A 21,132-nucleotide genomic window follows, 5' to 3' on the forward strand; every position below is an offset into this window, starting at 1 on the left:
GTTTAAAATGTATGATCAGTAGGCAACCAGTGTTGCTGTATGTAGCTGTCCTCCAGTATAGTTGTTTTTGATAATAGATTCTATTTTCCTAGTGGTATCATGGGCCTGTCTTACATTTCTTGAATTCTCTTGTTTGCTTTCACAATTCAAAATGAGGCTTTAATTTTATTGGTGACTTAGAATTTGCTACGTATGAATGAGTGTGGTTGTGTGCTTTCGTATTACCCTGTGATGGGCTGGCATTCCTTCCCTCTTACCAAGAGCTACCTGGCTTAAGCCCCCATCACATTACATGACTCTTCCAGTGGTTTTCAGTTATAAAATTCATTTACATAATCTTAGTAAGCTGGGGGCAGTTGCTATGTGCACCTGTGAACATAAATCATGTTATTGGCATCACTAGCAGATTAGCCAGACTGGTCTGCAGCTTGCTCCACAAATTAAGGGTGTGCTTGCGTGTGTGTGTATGAGATGACAATCACTTAGTGCTCACCTGGAAGTACAGTGTATAGAAAACAGTCAAGAGGAAATAAAGAATCTCTAAGTTTTATTGTCTTGTATTTGTTGTAGCAGGACAGAATTGTAAAAGGGTAAACAAAAAGACCTAGATGGCAGCTGAACTAATCATACCTGGAAGGTTTTCATACAGACAAGATGTTAATTAGCTAAAAGCATACAGTATGCTTGCCAAGGTTTGGAAATGCGAAACTGTGCTAAAAAGTCTTCACAGAGTTGTTTAAATTGTCATGTCTGACAATTCCTATTTGTGTAATCTAGAATCCACAAAGCAACAAGATCCAGCAGCTGAAGTCATTATGTCTGACATCCCCTCCAACTAAAAGGCTTACAATGCGCTGGCAGCTTAAGTTTTGGCTCCCTGTAGCTCTGTATTTGAAAAAGAGTGTTTCAGAAAATGTATGGGTTTATATTAATGCACTGAGACTTTCATTAATGTGAATAAAACATAAATTTAATTTGAAATTATTCACTTGTCTTTCTTAAAATTAAGCATATATCATTTTAAAGTCTTAACTGTCCTTTTCAGGTTCATTTGGTGGAATTAGACTGTACATGAAGGAACTAATAGCCATTTCTCAAAAAGCACTGCAGTCTCAGTCATGGAAAATGAAAGCACAAGGTGCAGCTACAATGGCCTCCATAGCCAAACAACAAACAGGATCTTTGGTTGCTCCGCACCTGGGGATGGTTTTAAGTGCTTTACTGGAGGGTTTGGCGGGCAGGACCTGGGCAGGAAAAGTAAGTTTGTTATGCAGAAGTTTGAATTGATGCCTTAAAAGAATGTTTTTAAAAGATGCCTCCTGTATTTTAAGTTTTAATTTGTTTATTTAGAGGTAATTTCATTCCTTGTAACACTGATATGTATCAAAAGATAAAGCAGAGTAAAAAATTAATACTATATTTATCTACATCATTTTAGGAGGAACTCCTAAAGGCAATAGGATGTGTAGTATCTGCATGCAGGTAAATGTTAAATGTATTTTTGTATTTTTAGAATAAAAGTTATACTTGTATTCAGATCCCTCTAAAATGGTCAAAAGTTGGTTAATTGTACACTGAAGGAGGTTAAAAATAGTAGCCAGGTTTTGGTTTGGTCTGAATTGCAAATATGAAGTTTTCATATATGGCTAAATGTGAGTGAAGATTCTGTATGAAAAATATATTTTGTGCCATCAGGAAAAAAAAAGCTAAATAATTTAAAGCAGACTACATTAGGTATCTTCAGAAAACATTAATCAATTGAGATTTCATTGTATCTTTTGAAAATACATATAAAGTAAAGATAAATCTAAAGTAAAAATGCAATGTCACCATCATAACAGAGTGTATTCACAAATGTTTTTTTGTCTTTTAGTGAAGAACTGCAGAAGTCTGTGCCAGGCCAGCCCCACTTAACAGAAATTACTGATATAGTTCTGAAAGAATGTCGCAAAGAGAGTCTCAAATATAAAATAGCAGCTTTGAAATGTGCTGGAGATGTCTTGCATTCTACACAAGATGATCGATTCCAGGAGTTATCAGAAATTGTGGTTCCGTTGTTGAAAAAGGTATTTTAATACAGTAATCCCTCGCTATATCGCGCTTCGACTTTCGCGGCTTCACTCTATCGCGGATTTTATATGTAAGCATATTTAAATTATATCGTGGATTTTTTGCTGGTTTGCGTATTTCTGTGGACAATGGGTCTTTTAATTTCTGGTACATGCTTCCTCAGTTGGTTTGCCCAGTTGATTTCATACAAGGGACACTATTGGCAGATGGCTGAGAAGCTACCCAACCAGAGCGCGTATTACGTATTAAATAAAACTCCTCAAATATATTGTGAGCACAAGGGCTGTTCACACCCCTAGAATATATGGCCACTCCTCAAAAAACACTGAAAGATTACCTTCACATTGCTCACTTCCTTGCTGGGCTTAAATGTGTTTGTCAAGCGATATGCTTCCTGCATGGTGCTTCGCATACTTAAAAGATCAAACAGCATGTATTGATTTTTGATTGTTTGCCTTTCTCTCTCTCTCGCTCTGACATTCTCTGTTCCTGACGGAGGGGGTGTGAGCAGGGGGGCTGTTCGCACCCCTAGACAATACGGACGCTCTAAAAATGCTGAAAGATTATCTTCACGTTGCTCCCTTTCTTGCAGCTGGTTTGTCAAGCGACATGCTTCCCGCAAGGTGCTTCGCATACTTAAAAGCTCGAACGGCACATATTGATTTTTAATTGTTTGTTTTTCTCTGTCTCTCTCACTCTCTCTGACATTCTCTGCTCCTGGCGGAGGGGGTGTGAGCGGGGGGGCTGTTCGCACCACTAGACGATACGGACGCTCTTCTAAAAAATGCTGAAAGACTACCTTTACATTGCTCCCTTCCTAGCAGCTGGTTTGTCCGGCGGTGCTTCACGTACTTAAAAGCCAAACAGCCCTATTGATTTTTGATTGTTTGCTTTTTTCTGTGTCTCTCTCTGACATTCTCTGCTCCTGACGTGCACTCCTTTGAAGAAGAAGATATGTTTGCATTCTTTTAATTGTGAGATGGAACTGTCATCTCTGTCTTGTTATGGAGCACAGTTTAAACTTTTGAAAAAGAGACAAATGTTTGTTTGCAGTGTTTGAATAAAGTTCCTGTCTCTCTACAACCTCCTGTGTTTCTGTGCAAATCTGTGACCCAAGCATGACAATATAAAAATAACCATATAAACATATGGTTTTCTACTTCACGGATTTTCACCTTTCGCGGGGGGTTCTGGAACGCAACCCCCGCGATCGAGGAGGGATTACTGTAATTGTAGACATTAAGACAGAATATTAAATGCATAGTTACTTCTGAAAGTGCATTATTATATGTTAATCTAAGTTAAAGCTAAACGAACAGTTAACAAAAAAGTTTTTTGTATGTTAATCAGCAGGAAAAGGATTGATAGTCATTTGCAATAAGAAGTGTGTTTCAATTGAAATGAACAAGGTCTACTGGGCCTGTGTAGACAGGCCTTTAATCCTATGTAAAGGTGGCATGTCAACACACCCAGCTTTAAGATAAAAAAGCACTCTTCCCTTTCACCCCATCTCTTTAAAGACCATGGCATGTTCCTCCTGGTTGTGAAGCTTGGACCAGTATTTTACCCCCAAGTTATATGTTATGCCAGATAAACTCACAAAATCACTTCTGAGGTCAGGGATCGCCCAATGTCTACGTGAACCTTAGGGTAAACGATCAAATCTGCAGTTGGGGATCCTCCTTGTACATTGTAAAAGACCAGTGCAGGCCCACACAGCCTAGTCAGGGAACCACATGCTGAAAACTATTAGCTGAAAACTCTTTTGGACTATCTCCAAAAATTAGTTTTCACATTTTGAGTAGGTGGTAAGGTTCAGCATAGACCCCTCCTTTTGCTTATTTTGGAGTAATCTTTGCTACTTCCTCCCAAGACACTACCCATAACGACCATCCCCTTCTGTGTCAGTTTCTCTCTGTGCTGCTATACACTGTAGGTAACCAGAAATATTCTGTATGAACACAACATTAAAAATAAAGACATGACAAAGCCTATCAGCATAGAAATAATAACATACATTTATTTGTAAAGCACCTTTTCTCTGTGCAAGAATAAAGTGGTATACATTGTTTGGGTAATTGTGTTGGTTGACTCAGTTGAAAAATAAAAGCACATCACAGTGCTTCAATAGACACATTCATTTTTTTAGTGTCATACATTGCTTAGATCTTGTATATTGTTTAGTAATAATTGTTTGCAGTTAAATATTCATTATAATAATACCCATGAAAAGGCCTGAAAAGTCATTCAGACATCAATTTTGCCAATTTGCAGATACTGTAGTTATATGGAGTTCGGACATAACCCAGACCTTTCGGGGAGTCATCCATTATTACATTTTCTGAGTTTGACATTTTCATTACCCAGCTAATATTGGAAACTAATACTGTGATATGGCCTGGAATTAAGCACAGATTGCTGGTGCCGTAAAGCTATTCAGATTCTACCACATTATGGTACATAGCATCTTCACAGGCAGACATTGTGACAAAGTGGGTATGGTTTTGGACTTCATACCCTGAGGTTGTGGGTTTGAATCTTGCTATTGACACTGTGTGACTGTGAGCAAGTGACTCTTACCTGCTTGTGTTTCAATTGGAAAATAAAAAAAAATGTAACCAATTGTATCTCAAATGTTGTAAATTGTTCGATACAGCTGTCGGCCAAATAATAAGTAATAAATAATCTTTATAACATTTTTTTTTCAGCATTCTCCTACTAATGTACTGAATCAGAAAGAAGAAGAAGGAGAAATGGAGGAAAAAGAGAAAGAACTACAAATGGAGTCTGTATTATGTGCCTTTGAAACTATTGGTAAAGCCTGGCCTAAAAACCCTGTAACCCAAGGTTAGAAATTAATTGGCACTGTATAATTTTGCTAATACGATTTGTTTTAATAAGTATACTGTGTAACATTCTTAGATTAAAGCGGTAAATCCAAGTTTTTGTGTTCACAAAAACCATATAAAGATACCTTTTTTTCTTTATGGTTGGTTATTTTCCTTTTACAGTGGCAGAAGTTTGGTGACTTACCTGCTTAGACAGTTTAAAAACACATGTCACTAAGGTTCAGGTTCAAATTGAAAGCACACTTGGACACCCTTAAGTCCTGACACATACAGTTCAGATAACTGATTTTTGTTATTGCCAGAGAATATAAAAATGTGTACCTTTCCCCATGTGTTGTTTTGCAGTGTGCAATTCTATTGCATTCATTATGTTGTACCTAAACTTTCTCAAGTTAAACTCCAGAGGAAGGTATTGAAGAGATTACTAACACAATTCTTACACTCTACTTAACAACTTAGTTCCCTTCACATAAAAAACAAACTGCATTAAGTTGTGAGAATAGCTGAAAAGACTGAAAACTAAAATTGGATGTGTCATTGACAGTCAATATTATCAAAGATCACAGTCATCCAGGTGGCCATCTTTGTCAGTGCATACTCTGAAGCAAACAGGTCACTTACAATAACAATCACGTGTCATATTAATAACTGCTTTTTTTCTTGCCTCATGGAGAATTAATCTTTGTTAGTCCAAAGGTTTGACACTCCTCTGCCTTTCCCACAATCTGAATCGCTTACCTGCCATATTCACCTTTCCTTTTTAAGGAATGATAGGGAATGGCATACAAGTCCAATAATAGCGACTGTGATTCTGTTTTATGCATTATTCATTTAGTTTGTAATAATTGTAACCTACTATATTGTCTGTTGCCATTGTTGAGTTGTTGTTGACCATTATTTATTTTTAGAGAATTCTTGTTATAAACATTAATAATAATAATAATAATTGTTGCAACATTAAGATAGACCACTACCTGCTGCACTGTATGGAAATAAAAATTTAAATTTGGAAAACATAAAACAAAATGACAATGTACTAGAGTGGTCTTATCAAAATCTAGACCCTAGAAGAATATAAAACAGGAGATAGAAACAGCAATAAAAACAATCCAACAGCTGTCCAAAAAAATAATTCCAGCTTTCAGAGTAATTTTTAAATGCAGGACAAAATTTGCTAGTACAGTATAGCTAAAGTTAATAGACTTTCTTGACCCTAGTCTAGTATGAAATAATTTAATCCAGAATTTTTTTTTTTAAGTGATTTTTTTTTAACTAAGGTTTATTTGAAACATTAACCTTACACTGGTTAATGTAAAATGTATATATTATTGCCTTTAGGTCAGTATCGTGTCGATGTATGCAAACTGATGTGTGAAAGATTGAAACTTAGTACCTGGAAAGTGCAGCTGGCAGTTCTACAGTCGATGAAAGCATATTTTAATGGGTAAGTAGAATAAACTGTTTTTCTGTAACCAGGTTTATTTATGTGTAACTTTGATTGCAGCACAGGGCATTTTCCCCCAATAAGTAATTGACACTGAAATCACAATCCAGTTTTTTTGTAGTCAGTATTGGTTCAGCAGTACTCGTTCTAGGCTGCATCCTTATTAAATCTCATTAAATGATGTGTATGTCATATGCTTCATTTCAGATTGGGATTAGTCTAGTTTTGTAAAGCATAATGTGATACTCTACAACAGTAAATTATCTGAGAAGATAATACTTAAATTCCTTAAAATGGATGAGTAATTTTTTGTTAAATATTATTACTAATATCTCTCTGTCCCTGACAATGGCTTCTTTCCTGCCTTGCATCTACTGCTGCCCTTCATGGATTAAATGGGTTTTGTGTGTATCGCTCTGTCGACACATAATAAAACTGATACTATATTTATCCTAGTTATTTATTAATAAATGTGGAATTTAACAGTAAATAGATAGGCTTGCTGTTGGGAAAGTATGCTTTTATCAAAGTTTGTTTTTTTTCAAGTAATTACAATTTAAATTATGTACTGCTTATGTTACTGCTGACTAAAAATAGTAATTATATTATCATGTTAATTGAGAAAAATGTAAAAATATGTTAAGAAGAGAACAAACCCAGATTAATAATTGGTATAATCACTATTATATATATATATATATATATATATATATATATATATATATATATATATATATATATATATATATATATATATATATATATATATATATATATATATATATATTATGGTTGTTGACTGCACTACTGACTACATCAACTTCTGTATGGACATCGGACACATCATTGTTGTCATCGTGTACATCCCTCCTCGGGCGGACGTGGAGACAGTGAGTGACATCATCCTTTCTGCTGTTGCTAAGTTACAAACGCAGCACCCTGAGGCGCTTGTGCTAATCGCTGGAGACTTTAACCATGTGACGCTGGACAAAACATTACCCACCTTCTCCCAGTATGTGGACTGTAACACCCGGGGAAATAAGACTATTGATTTACTGTATGCAAACGTTAAAGATGCATACAGCGCTACCCTGCTGCCTGCGCTTGGGAAAGCAGATCATAACCTGGTTCTGCTTCAGCCTCACTACAAACCAAAAGTGAGGGTCCTACCTGCAACCACACAATCATTCAGGAAGTGGACCCCGGAGGCTGAGAATGCTCTGAGACAATGTTTTGGGACTACAGACTGGGATATCCTGCAGGGATCTCATAGTGAGAACATTGAGGAGGTTGTTGACTGCACTACTGACTACATCAACTTCTGTATGGACATTGTAGTTCCAGTAAGAACAGTGCTAACTATGCTAACAACAAGCCATGGATTACAAGTGACATCAAGGGCCTTTTGAACCAGAAGAAAAGGGCCTTTTAAAGTGGTGATCAGCATGAGCTCAAGCTCGTGCAGAAGGAACTCTGAGTCCAGCTCAGGGCAGCGAAGGAGCAGTACAGGAGAAAGCTGGAGCAGAAGTTGCAGAATAACAGCATGAAGGAAGTGTGGGATGGGATGAAGATCATCACTGGCTGCAGCTTGAATCGGGGTGCCACCATTGAGAGAGACGTGAAGAGAGCAAACCAAATGAACAACTTCTTTAACAGGTTTGACCACCCTAACCCACTCTCACCTCAGAGTACTGCACCCTCCACCCACCCATCCTTCTGCTGATACCAGCATAGGAGAGACATCCCCACCCACAATTACAGCAGCGCAGGTGAGCAGAGAGCTGAGGAAACTTCATGCCAGCAAAGCAGCGGGTCCAGAGGTAGTATCGCCACGACTGCTGAAGGCCTGTTCGCTGGAGCTGGGGAGTCCTCTACAGCGCATCTTCAACCTGAGCCTGGAACAGGGGAGAGTCCTGAGGCTTTGGAAAACATCTTGTATCACCCCAGTCCCAAAGGTATCACGTTCTAGTGAGTTAAAACAACTTCCGGCCTGTCGCTCTGACGTCACATGTGATTAAGACCATGGAGCAGCTGCTGCTTCACCACCTGAGGCTACAGGTACGCCACGCCCCCGACCCTCTGCAGTTCGTATACCAGGAGAAGGTGGGAGCGGAGGATGCCATCATTTATATGCTACACCGATCCCTCTCCCACTTGGACAGAGGCAGTGGTGCTGTAAGAATTATGTTTCTGGACTTCTCTAGCACCTTCAACACCATCCAACCTCTGCTCCTTAGGGACAAGCTGACAGAGATGGGAGTAGATTCATACCTCGTGGCATGGATCGTGGACTATCTTACAAACAGACCTCAGTATGTGCGTCTCAGGAACTGCAGGTCTGACATTGTGGTCAGCAACACAGGAGCACCGCAGGGGACTGTACTTTCTCCGGTCCTGTTCAACCTATGTACATCGGACTTCCAATACAACTCGGAGTCCTGCCATGTGCAAAAGTTCGCTGAAGACACTGCTATCGTGGGCTGCATCGGGAGTGGGCAGGAGGAGGAGTATAGGAACCTCATCAAGGACTTTGATAAATGGTGCAACACAAACCACCTACACTTGAACACCAGCAAAACCAAGGAGCTGGTGGTGGATTTTAGGAGGCCTAGACCCCTCCTGGACCCTGTGATCATCAGAGGTGACTGTGTGCAGAGGGTACAGACCTATAAATACCTGGGACTGCAGCTGGATGACAAATTGGACTGCACTGCCAATACTGATTCTCTGTGCAAGAGAGGACAGAGCCGGCTATACTTCCTTAGAAGACTTTCATTCTTCAAGATCTGCAATAAGATGCTGCAGATGTTCTATCAGACGGTTGTGGCGAGTGCCCTCTTCTACACCATGGTGTGCTGGGGAGGCAGCATTAAGAAGAAGGACGCCTCACGCCTGGACAAACTGGTGAGGAAGGCAGGCTCTATTGTAGGCACGGAGCTGGACAGTTTGACATCTGTGGCAGAGTGACGGGCGCTCAAAAAGCTCCTATCAATTATGGAGAATCCAATGCATCCACTAAACAGTGTCATCTCCAGACAGAAGAGCAGCTTCAGCGACAGACTACTGTCACTGTCTTGCTCCACTGACAGACTGAGGAGATCGTTCCTCCCCCAAACTATACGACTCTTCAATTCCACCGGGGGGGGGGGAGGGGGGGAACGGGCGGCAAACGTTAACATTATTCAAAGTTATTGTCTGTTTTTACCTGCATTTTTATTACTCTTTCATTTAATGTTTTTGTATCAGTATGGTGCTGCTGGAGTATGTGAATTTCCCCTTGGGATTAATTATGTATGTATGTGTGTGTGTGTGTGTGTGTGTCTGTCTGTCTGTCTGTCATAATTTATAGTTCCAAATACTAACTTGTTGTTTTGTAAAGATTACTTTTAGATAAAGAGCATATAGACTGTACTGCACTGTCACAAATACTGACTGAGTCTAGCACTGCAATCACATTTTCAATAGGTAAGCAATGTTTTTTACTACTGTTATTGATTCCTTTTTTCTATGTAAAACTTTGAACAATTGGCCATTTACAATCTTTAGAAAATGAATGATTAGGATGATATCAATTTCAACCGTATCTATAGTTTTCTGTTACTTTCTGGGCTTTATTTATATTTTACTTATTTTGTTTATTTTTTTTTAACTTTTCTGTCTTAAACAAAATTTTATGGTGTTTGAATTTCACCTGACTTGAGAGAAAGGTTAAACGTGCTCATGTTTTCCATTGTTGTGCGTTCTGTGTTCATTGCCTCCTTTCACATATATTCATTTGTATAAACTACCCCTTGTAGAAGTTCCTTCCCTACTATCTGAAACTCAACTTCACACAGAAGGATTGTGCGTTTTATAAATGAGGAAAGCACTGGCACTGAGTGTATCTAAAATTAGGTACTACTTTTTTTTCTGCACAAAGAGTGCAGTGTTGATCACAATACTGAAATAAAGATATTTTTTCTAACCTGTAAGAAAAATTTGTTTCAGCTATATGAAATTTATAGCATTTTCCCATGTATGGTCACATTTCTAAATTTCATTTAATGAGTGGCAGTATACATTTTGGCCAAAGAAAAAAAAACTACCTGCAGAAACTAATTTCTATGAAACCTAGCCTGGTAGGTCAACATGGTAAGGCATTCAGACTTCTGACGGGGTGGGAGAGATGGGAAATGCCTGTGGATTCCGAATAATTAGCTGCTCTACCCAGATACCACCAAAAGCATCTACATGGGCTGAAGGGGGAATGGGGGTGCACATGTAGCTCAGGATGCTGGAGTTACGTTTTGTTTTCTCACAGATTGTTACAAGTCAGCACATGTAGTTACATTCAGTAATGTTATTACGATGACTCAAAGATGATTAATTTCAAGTTCATTCGAAATTGCTACAAATCACTGTGCCATATTGGCATGAAACTCTAAAATTAGATCTGCCTGATCATAAAATGAATTTGAATAAATGTCTACCAACAGGAAACTAAAAGTAATTACCTTTAGTCACTGAAACACAACATCCTCAGTTGTTCTATTTCTGCCATGTTCAGAACAAAAACAGCAACTTGGCATGTGTTATAAAAAAAATGGTACCAAAGCTTACAAAAAAACTCATAATTCCAGCCCACGTTAAATCTCTTTGCAACTCTCCGTCTTGTAAATGTGTCGATAAGCGCAAGCAGCCTAATAATATATTGTCATTTGGAACGCATGCATTTCATGTGTGTTCTGTGTCTACAAAGATCTATGTAAGCATTGTTAACACAGAAACATTTTTCATGTTTTAGTAATAAATGACAAAATGTAGACATGAAGTGTATAATGTGTAAAGCCTGAAGTCCAAATATCAAATAAACACTTTCACAAAAGGTGAAAGTATAATACAACAGCTTCCGTGGTGCAGCAGTGAGAACTGCTGACTTGTAATCAAGAGGCTGCCAGTTTGATTCTGGCTGCCTCACAAATTTACAGGTTTGAGTAGTGAGCTGCTCTTATTGTTAATATTATACAATAAAAACATACATTTGATTTGCGTCTGTAACAACCTGAATAGTACAAATCAGAAAACATCATCGCACTAATGCAATAGTGCTCCTGATCTGACCCTAACTAACAGTGTCAGCATAAATTTATACCCGATCTGACGCTGTTAGTTAGGGTCAGATCAGGAGCAGGGGAGGAAGAGCGTGAATGTGACTGACAGAATAAAACTGAAAAAAAAAAAAGCTAACTTTTACAAGTACCATAAATTCTAGTATTAATCGTGGCTTGGCATATATTTTTCCTTTTCTTATCATGCGTACAAACAACATGAAAAAAGCACAATACACAGTGTCAATTGGTATTGCAAGCTTGCAATGTACAATGTGCATGCAGGAGGACAATGGCACTGGCTTTTTTAAAAAAATTGCAAGGCACTGCTTTGGCATATAGTGTAATTAGTTTATTTCAGATTTATTATCTCATATATACAGTACAGTTGTATTCCTATTTGTCGGCAAACAGTGCTTGAATTGGAAACAAATTCCTGTCAGTAATCTATTTAGTCAGTGTCTTGTTCCTCCTCCCAATTCATTATTACTTTTACATGATTGGACAGGAGGCTTCCCCTTTGAGGTCGGAGTGCATTTATATTAGTATGTGATATTGAAAAGGGGGAGTCTACTTGACTCTGCAAGCACCACGATACACTAACATTCCTTCGAAGGTTGGGAGTCCCCTTGAAGCATTGAGCGCTACAGGTACTGGCCCACTTCTATAAGAAGAGCACTGTCTGTAAGACCAAACAAGAACCACCATACTGCCATTTTCCTTGTCCGGTGCTCAAATCGATTAAGTTTAATCGAACACCAGAAGGATAGTCTCCGACTGCCCTGTGGTCTTTTCAAAGATAAGGAGGTTTAGAAAGTGGATGGTGAATGAAAAATACTGTAAGGTCACTGACAATTTCTATTAGTCTGGGGATCATTCACTACCAGTATGAGCTGACATTCCATCATGCAAATGAAGTTTCAGGGGACTCTTTAAAAGGGGCGAATCTGCCAGAGCTGCAAAGGAATTCCAACTTGTATATTCAAAGTGAGCAATAATTTAACACTAGAATTACCACAGCCTACGAAAAAACTCGTAGATCCGGCCCACCTTAAATCGCTTCTTAAATCTATTCACATCTCTCCGCCAGTGTCTTTTGTCATCTAAATGTGCTGATAAACACAAGCTGCAAGCGGCCGGCTATTCCATCCCCCCACCGACTTAGAACGTGCACGAACTTCTCCCAGCTGTCATATCATTCTTGAACCTTTTGTGAAAGTGTTTATTTGATCTTTGAGCTTCAGGCTTCACACATTTTATAGTTTATGCCTACATTTTGTAACATTTATTACTAAAATATGAAAAAGTTTCTGTTTTAACAATGTGTTTACACAGATTACTGTAGAAACGGAACACACATGAAATGCGTGTGTTCCAAATAACAATCTCTTATTTCCACTCTAAAACTCCACTTCACTCCCAGATAATCAATCAAGGCATGAGCTGGGAGAAGTTTGTGCACGTTCTAAGTCGGTGGGGGGATGGAATAGCAGGCTGCTTGTGGTTATCAGCACATTTAGGCGGAGAGGTGCAAATGGATTTAAGGTGGGCCGGATCTACGAGTTTTTTCGTAGGCTCTGGTAATTCTAGTGTTAAAGGATAGTGAGCTACCTAAAAAAAGCTATGTAAAGCGGGAGAAACTATGGGCACTCGGAGTCTGCTAGAACCGCAGTGGCACAATGCTATATATAATACCCACGTTTTTCCCATTCAAACTTTTGCGCATGACACACTGATCAGGCTGCCCTTTCCTTCAGCTACAGTTCACTGCGACTAAATTAGCATAGCACAGGAATGTTGTACATCTCCTGCTGTGAGTGCAAGTGTCTGACAGCTTTCTTGTGAGGTACACAAGATAAAAATAAAAAATTTGTGGAAAATTCTACAAATGTTCGGTGCCAATAGACGATTTTTATTTCAATTGACAACGTGTCCAGCCATTCAGTAATGGACAATAAGCATTGAACATCAGCACGGCCCTAATGGTGATACTTGTGCTGTTACTCCATCAAATCAAAAATACCCTTGTCAGTCTCTCAAAGTAAGTTTATGAACATTTGTAAAAAAAATAAAAATAAAAAATTTTGACGTCGGGACATTGGAGGATACAGTGCATCCGAAAAGTATTCACAGCACATCACTTTTTCCACATTTTGTTATGTTACAGCCTTATTCCAAAATGGATTAAATTCATTTTTTTCCTCAGAATTCTACACACAACAGCCCATAATGACAATGTGAAAAAAGTTTACTTGAGGTTTTTGCAAATTTATTAAAAATAAAAAAGCTGAGAAATCACATGTACATAAGTATTCACAGCCTTTGCTCAATACTTTGTCGATGCACCTTTGGCAGCAATTACAGCCTCAAGTCTTTTTGAATATGATGCCACAAGCTTGGCACACCTATCCTTGGCCAGTTTCGCCCATTCCTCTTTGCAGCACCTCTCAAGCTCCATCAGGTTGGATGGGAACTGTCGGTGCACAGCCATTTTAAGATCTCTCCAGAGATGTTCAATCAGATTCAAGTCTGGGGCTCTGGCTGGGCCACTCAAGGACGTTCACAGAGTTGTCCTGAAGCCACTCCTTTGATATCTTGGCTGTGTGCTTAGGGTCATTGTCCTGCTGAATGATGAACCGTCGCCCCAGTCTGAGGTCAAGAGCGCTCTGGAACAGGTTTTCATCCAGGATGTCTCTGTACATTGCTGCAGTCATCTTTCCCTTTATCCTGACTAGTCTCCCAGTCCCTGCCGCTGAAAAACATCCCCACAGCATGATGCTGCCACCACCATGCTTCACTGTAGGGATGGTATTGGCCTGGTGATGAGCAGTGCCTGGTTTCCTCCAAACGTGACGCCTGGCATTCACACCAAAGAGTTCAATCTTTGTCTCATCAGACCAGAGAATTTTCTTTCTCATGGTCTGAGAGTCCTTCAGGTGCCTTTTGGCAAACTCCAGGCGGGCTGCCATGTGCCTTTTACTAAGGAGTGGCTTCCGTCTGGCCACTCTACCATACAGGCCTGATTGGTGGATTGCTGCAGAGATGGTTGCCCTTCTGGAAGGTTCTGCTCTCTCCACAGAGGACCCCTGAAGCTCTGACAGAGTGACCATCTGGTTCTTGGTCATCTCCCTGACTAAGGCCCTTCTCCCCCGATTGCTCAGTTTAGATGGCCAGCCAGCTCTAGGAAGAGTCCTGGTGGTTTTGAACTACTTCCACTTATGGATGATGGAGGCCACTGTGTTCAATGGGACCTTCAAAGCAGCAGAATTTTTTTCTGTAACCTTCCCCAGATTTGTGCCTCGAGACAATCCTGTCTCGGAGGTCTACAGACAATTCCTTTGACTTCATGCTTGGTTTGTGCTCTGACATGAACTGTCAACTGTGGGACCTTATATAGACAGGTTTGTGCCTTTCCAAATCATGTCCAATCAACTGAATTTACCACAGGTGGACTCCAGTTAAGCTGCAGAAACATCTCAAGGATGATCAGGGGAAACAGGATGCACCTGAGCTCAATTTTGAGTTTCATAGCAAAGGCTGTGAATACTTATGTACATGTGCTTTCTCAATTTTTTTATTTTTAACAAATTTGCAAAAATCTCAAGTAAACGTTTTTCACGTTGTCATTATGGGGTGTTGTGTGTAGAATTCTGAGGAAAAAAATTAATTTGATCCATTTTGGAATAAGGCTGTAACACAACAAAATGTGGAAAAAGTGATGCGCTGTGAATACTTTCCGGATGCACTGTATGTTAGATATAAGAAGCTGTGGAATGAGCATCCTAGGATCATCCTTACTGATCCAGTTCCCAATTCACTCATTCAGGTGTCTCTCTAAGACACACACATCTTGGTTTTGCTTATATTTTGTAATTCTCTACAGTACTAAACCATCAGATTTTAAGCAGCATTTTTTTAAGTGTTGTACTGTGCTTCTTGGGTGTTACTTTGTAAGTTTTGGTTTTTACTACTTGTTATCTTTGCGCTTTTAATCATTTAGATGTATTCTGTGTATAATGAGGTGTTTTTGTAAGTCATATTGAATATCAATATCCACCAAATAAAAAAATGATGTGATAGCAGGTGATGCAGATACTATTAGTTGCTGAGACTTGCTTATACTTGTTATAATGGTTTTGAGATGGATAGCAACAAAAGAGTACTGGTGAATTGTGATAGGCAGTTGGGAGTACATTCATGGCATCTAGATGTCCAAAATAAACTAGTTAGTTTGTTATAACATTAGTATTCCTTAACAATAAACTCCACCTATCCCTTGGGATCCAAGGCCCTCTTAGGACACTATCTGGTCAACTGTGCAACTTAGGCAAATCTCTTGTATGACGCATTGCCAAAGCAAAGAATGTCAGAAGGACATAGATGATATCACCTGTAATATTTGGTTGCCTTTGCCACTTGTTGCACAACACACAATTTAGTGCATCTTCCTACAGTGAGGTAAAGTAGCTTTTATTGCTTTCGCTTAATGTTATTGGCACACCACATTACTTTGTGCAGGAAATTCATAAGTATGAAACAATGTGGATTGTTTTGCTTTGAAGTGTTTGATCAGGGATATAATGAATATACATTTTCTAAATGTGAATTGCTACTGCTTGTTTACATTTGACTATTACAGGTTGCTCTGATACACTGTTGAAAATTTGCTGTCTAAAAAAAATGTAAATGTGAGCAAGTTAACTGTCCAAAGACATGCAGGTCAGGTGGATTGGCGATTCTAAATTGGCCCTAGTGTGTGCTTGGTGTGTTTGTGTGTGTCCTGCGGTGGGTTGGCACCCTGCCCGGGATTGGTTCCTGCTTTGTGCCCTGTGTTGGCAGGGATTGGCTCCAGCAGACCTCCGTGACCCTGTGTTCGGATTCAGCGGGTTGGAAAATGGATGGATGGATGGAAGTTAACTGTCTACCGGCATAGGCCTACTTCTATATCAGAAGAAATTCTAGTTTAACAGAAGACTTGCTTGGTTACTACATTATCAGTCATAATAATTATAGGACACAGCATGCAAATACGAATTTCACTGTGCTCTGTACACATGAAAATAACCTTGTAAGCAAAATTGCATATTCCTATATGGCTATAACCTGAATCATTTAATGTATTTGTTACAAATGTGTGACTTGAAACCTTTATTGTTGATTATTCAGGAATTAGGTCTCAGAACCAGTGAGGTTCATTTATCTTATTAATACAGTCATGGCCAAAAATATCAGCACCCCTGGAATTTTCCTTGAAAATGCACCATTTCTCCCAGAAAATTGTTGCAATTACAAATGTTTTGGTATACACATGTTTATTTCCTTTATGTGCATTGGAACAACACAAAAATACAGAGAAAAAAAGCCAAATCTGACATCATTTCACACAAAACTCAAAAACCAGGCTGGACAGAATTATTGGTACCCTCTACTTAATATTTGGTTGCACTCCCTTTGGAAAAAATAACTGAAATCAAGCACTTCCTATAACCGTCAACAATCTTGTTACACCTCTCAACTGGAATTTCCGACCACTCTTCTTTTGCAAACTGCTCAAGGTTTCTCAGATTTGAAGGGTGCCTTCTCCCAATAGCAATTTTGAGATCTCTCCATAAGTGTTCAATCGGATTTAGATCCGAACTCATTGCTGGCCACTTCAGAACTCTCCAGCGCTTTGTCTTCAACTATTTCTGAGTGCTTTTAGAGATATGTTTGGGGTCATTGTCCTGCTGGAACACCCATGACCTCTGACGCAGGCCCAGCTTTCTGACACTGGGCCCTACATTGCGCCCCAATATCTTTTGGTAGTCTTCAGATTTCATGATGCCTTGCACACAGTCAAGACATCCAGTGCCAGAGGCAGCAAAACATCCCCAAAACATCTTAGAACCTCCACCATGTTTGACTGTAGGTACTGTGTTCTTTTCTTTGTAGGCCTCATTACATTTTCTGTAAACAGTAGAATGATGAGTTTTACCAAAAAGCTCTACCTTGGTCTCATATGTCCACAAGATGCTCGCCCAGAAGGATTTTGGCTTCCTCAAGTACATTTTGGCAAACTCCAGTCTGGCTTTTTTATGTTTCTGTGTCAGCAGTGGGGTCCTCCTGGCTCTCCTGCCATAGCGTTTCATTTCATTCAGATGTTGACGGATAGTTTGAGCTGACATTGTTGCACCCTGAGTCTGCAGAACAGCTTGAATATGTTTTGAAGTTGATTGGGGTTGTTTATCCACCATTCCGACTATCCTTTGTTGTAGTCTTTTATCAATTTTTCTCTTCCGTCCACGTCCAGGGAGATTAGCTACAGTGCCATTTGTTGTGAACTTCTTGATTATGTTGCACACAGTGGACAAAGGAACATGAAGATCTCTGGAGATGGACTTGTAGCCTTGAGATTGTTGATATTTTTCGACAATTTTTGTTCTCAAGTCCTCAGACAATTCTCTGCTCTTCTTTCTGTTCTCCATGCTTAGTGTGGCACACTCAGACAGACAACAGAAAGGTTGAGTCAACATTTCTCCATTTTAACTGGCTTCAGGTGTGGTTGCTACATTGCCAGCACCTGTTTCTTGCCACAGGTGAGTTCAAACGAGCATCATATGCTTCAAATAAAATGATTTACCCACAATTTTGAAAGGGTGCTAGTAATTTTGTCCGGCCCATTTTTGGAGTTCTGTGTGACCTGAGGTCAGATTTGACCTTTTTTCTTTGTTTTTTTGTGTTGTTCCAATGCACATAAAGGAAATAAACATGTATATAGAAAAACATTTGTAATTGCAATAATTTTCTGGGAGAAATGGTGCATTTTCTGGGAAAATTCCAGGGGTGCTGATAATTTCGGCCATGACTGTACATGGTGGATGGTGCCTAGCCCAGGATCTTCAAGGACTGGACTGCCCAAAACACTGATCTAATCCTTATTTCTATGTGGACCAAGATCCATGTTGTAGTACCCTTATTTCTGAATATTTTTAGTTATATAACCTTCTCCTGCATGATTTCTTAATATAAAACTAGACAAATCCTCATTTTGTTTTATTACTGTTCAATTTTTGTATTTTGTATTCAGAAAATTCATATCTTGTTTGTTAGGAGAGAATCTCATGTCGCATACTGTATGCTTGGCTTATTTTTTTTCTGTTTTCTTTTAGAAAATAAACGCTACTCCTCTGTAAGAATGGAAGCTTTATCAATTGTTGAGCTGCTCTTTAAGAAAATAAATGGTTTGTGCATTTTATTTATTTAATGTTTTAAATTTATGTATGCAGCATCAGTCAGCAAATTCTTTTTTTTAATTGCAGAATTTAGTCGTTGGGAGAGTTTGTCAGATGACTGCAGAAGACAGCTGTTAGATTCTCTTGCCAGCATGGAGTCAGATGTCAGAGCAGATTTGAAGGATAAAGCTGCTGCACTTGGAAAAGAACTAGAAGGTCACTTATGAAGTGGAATCATGCTACAGCTCGAGTACACCATGATGTAAACTTTTACTGTTGTCTGATGATACACCTGAACATATTGGCTTTATTGCAGACTTAATGAACATTTATGTTAAAAGTTTGTATAAATAGGGCTTATATATGGTGGATTGAAGAAGACATGGCTAAGGCTTAGAATATAACATTTGTCCAGTATTATTGAGAACTGTAATACAGTATGTCCAGCAATTGGGAGTTTTTGGATATATGTGTATTTGTGAGTGTATTTTTTTGTAAGGGGGGGGGGAGGTTGAAATTGTCACTATTAAAGTGAAAGTTGCATTGGTATTTTAGATATCAAGCTCTCTTTGACATGTAGCACAGATAATAGTGCTAAGCAGGAGAGGTTTCTAGCAATGTACTGTAACAGTGCCTGCTATACAGCATTTTGAGGGTTAACTGCTTTGAGATTAATATATTAGAATATTTTGTTTCTCTGACTCTTTGAAAAACAAACCTTAGACTCTTGTAATGATGCCTGTGCTACCACATGAAATTAATTGCACTATTTTTAACTTAAAACACAGTTCAGAGCTCAAACTGGGCGTGACTTGCAACTACAGTTTACCACCAAAACTGGTTTTGGTAAGATAGCTCAATAATTTCATTTCAAAAAACAAAATTGTTTAGAAACAGTACAAGTATGATTTCACTGAATAAAATAATTACAATTGCTAATAGACCAATAGTGTGAATAATTTACTTTTTCAACCGAGCTGGTAAAGGAAGAGTGGCGTGCTTTGTTGTTTCTACCACTGTCCAAATGACGTTGTGATTGTTATTGTCTGTCTGCAGTTATGCTTGCAGATTTTCAGAAGTAAAATAATGTAAAGCTCCTTGAGTAAAGATTATTTTTTGAACATTATATTTATAAACCTTGCAATGCTTTGCTTTCACATGTCCACTTTTTCCCTACTTGATTACATACAGAGTGCAATTATTCTCCGATAAGTAAGGTTTGAAGTAAATTACGTAATGACCTTGTCACTGATGAATGGAAAAGTGATGCAGGCAATTATGAGTCTTCATTAAAATGAAGTGCATGTATCTCTTGTGTCTCTCTGCATCACAAAGCTGGTCTGACATTTTGGGAGTAAGAAAGCACTTTACATGGACTTGCAAGTCACTTGTCATGCAGCCTTGGAGTTGGACACCCTGAACTTGCTTAAAGATGCGCTCCTTTAAGCTTAAGCTGTGTGCTAGTGAATAAACCCAAACTTCAAGAAATAGTTTTTTCTTGTGTCATAAAACATCATCACATCATGAAAAAAGTCTACATAGAAAAGACAAACAGTATACCCCACCACAAGCAGTGTCAGTTACTTGAACCAAGACTTGCAACACTTAAGTCCACACAGCATCGAACACCACCCTTACATCCATCCATCCATTTTCCAACCCGCTGAATCCGAACACAGGGTCACGGGGGTCTGCTGGAGCCAATCCCAGCCAACACAGGGCACAAGGCAGGAACTAATCCCGGGCAGGGTGCCAACCCACCGCAGGACACACACTAGGGCCAATTTAGAATCACCAATCCACCTAACCTAGGGCGGAGTGGTGGCTCTGAGGCTAAGGATCTGGGCTGGTATCCAGAAGGTTGCCGGTTCGAATCCCCGTCACTGCCAAAAGAGATCCTACTCTGCTGGGCCCTTGAGCAAGACCCTTAACCTGTAATTGCTCCAGGGGCGCTGTACAATGACCCCAAGGGGTATGCAAAAACTAACAAATTCCTAATACAAGAAATTGTATAAGGCGAAATAAAAAACAAAAAACCTGCATGTCTTTGGACTGTGGGAGGAAACCGGAGTACCTGGAGGAAACCCATGCAGACACGGGGAGAACATGCAAACTCCACGCAGGGAGGACCCGGGAAGCGAACTCAGGTCTCCCAACTGCGAGGTAGCAGCGCTACCCACTGCGCCCCCGTGCCACCCCCCCCCCCCCCCCCTTACATACAGTCAGCATAAAATATATGTGCCAAGAAAAATTAAGAGCTGTAAGTAACTTGAAAACAGCTAAACACCTGCCTTCTCACATTTGATTACTACTGGGTAACAAGCTCATGACTTTGTTGGGTAAACTTCTAGCTTTTCTAGGCTTTTAACTCATTTAGTGATGTGCCTTGTATTGGTGGTTAATGGTTAAACCCTCTCTCACTCCATGTGCATGACAGCAAAAACATGACAGCAAAAACAAGCTGACATTGT

General features: G+C 39.3%; 1 protein-coding gene across 2 annotated transcripts in view; it reads left to right on the forward strand.

The window, feature by feature from the left end:
- Positions 1-19,787, forward strand: part of ecpas (Ecm29 proteasome adaptor and scaffold) — a 148,336-nt gene extending 128,549 nt beyond the window's left edge. For both annotated transcript variants that reach the window (XM_028804790.2, XM_028804789.2), the window contains exons 42-49: positions 1,046-1,257; positions 1,439-1,482; positions 1,874-2,066; positions 4,779-4,917; positions 6,258-6,363; positions 9,743-9,828; positions 18,599-18,670; positions 18,749-19,787. In XM_028804790.2, coding sequence (XP_028660623.2) covers positions 1,046-1,257; positions 1,439-1,482; positions 1,874-2,066; positions 4,779-4,917; positions 6,258-6,363; positions 9,743-9,828; positions 18,599-18,670; positions 18,749-18,888 — 992 coding nt within the window. In that variant the 3' untranslated portion in view covers positions 18,889-19,787. The remainder of the gene's footprint in view (positions 1-1,045; positions 1,258-1,438; positions 1,483-1,873; positions 2,067-4,778; positions 4,918-6,257; positions 6,364-9,742; positions 9,829-18,598; positions 18,671-18,748) is intronic.
- The last annotated feature ends 1,345 nt before the right edge of the window (positions 19,788-21,132 follow it).

Source organism: Erpetoichthys calabaricus, chromosome 7, assembly GCF_900747795.2.
Source record: "Erpetoichthys calabaricus chromosome 7, fErpCal1.3, whole genome shotgun sequence".
NCBI lineage: Eukaryota > Metazoa > Chordata > Cladistia > Polypteriformes > Polypteridae > Erpetoichthys > Erpetoichthys calabaricus.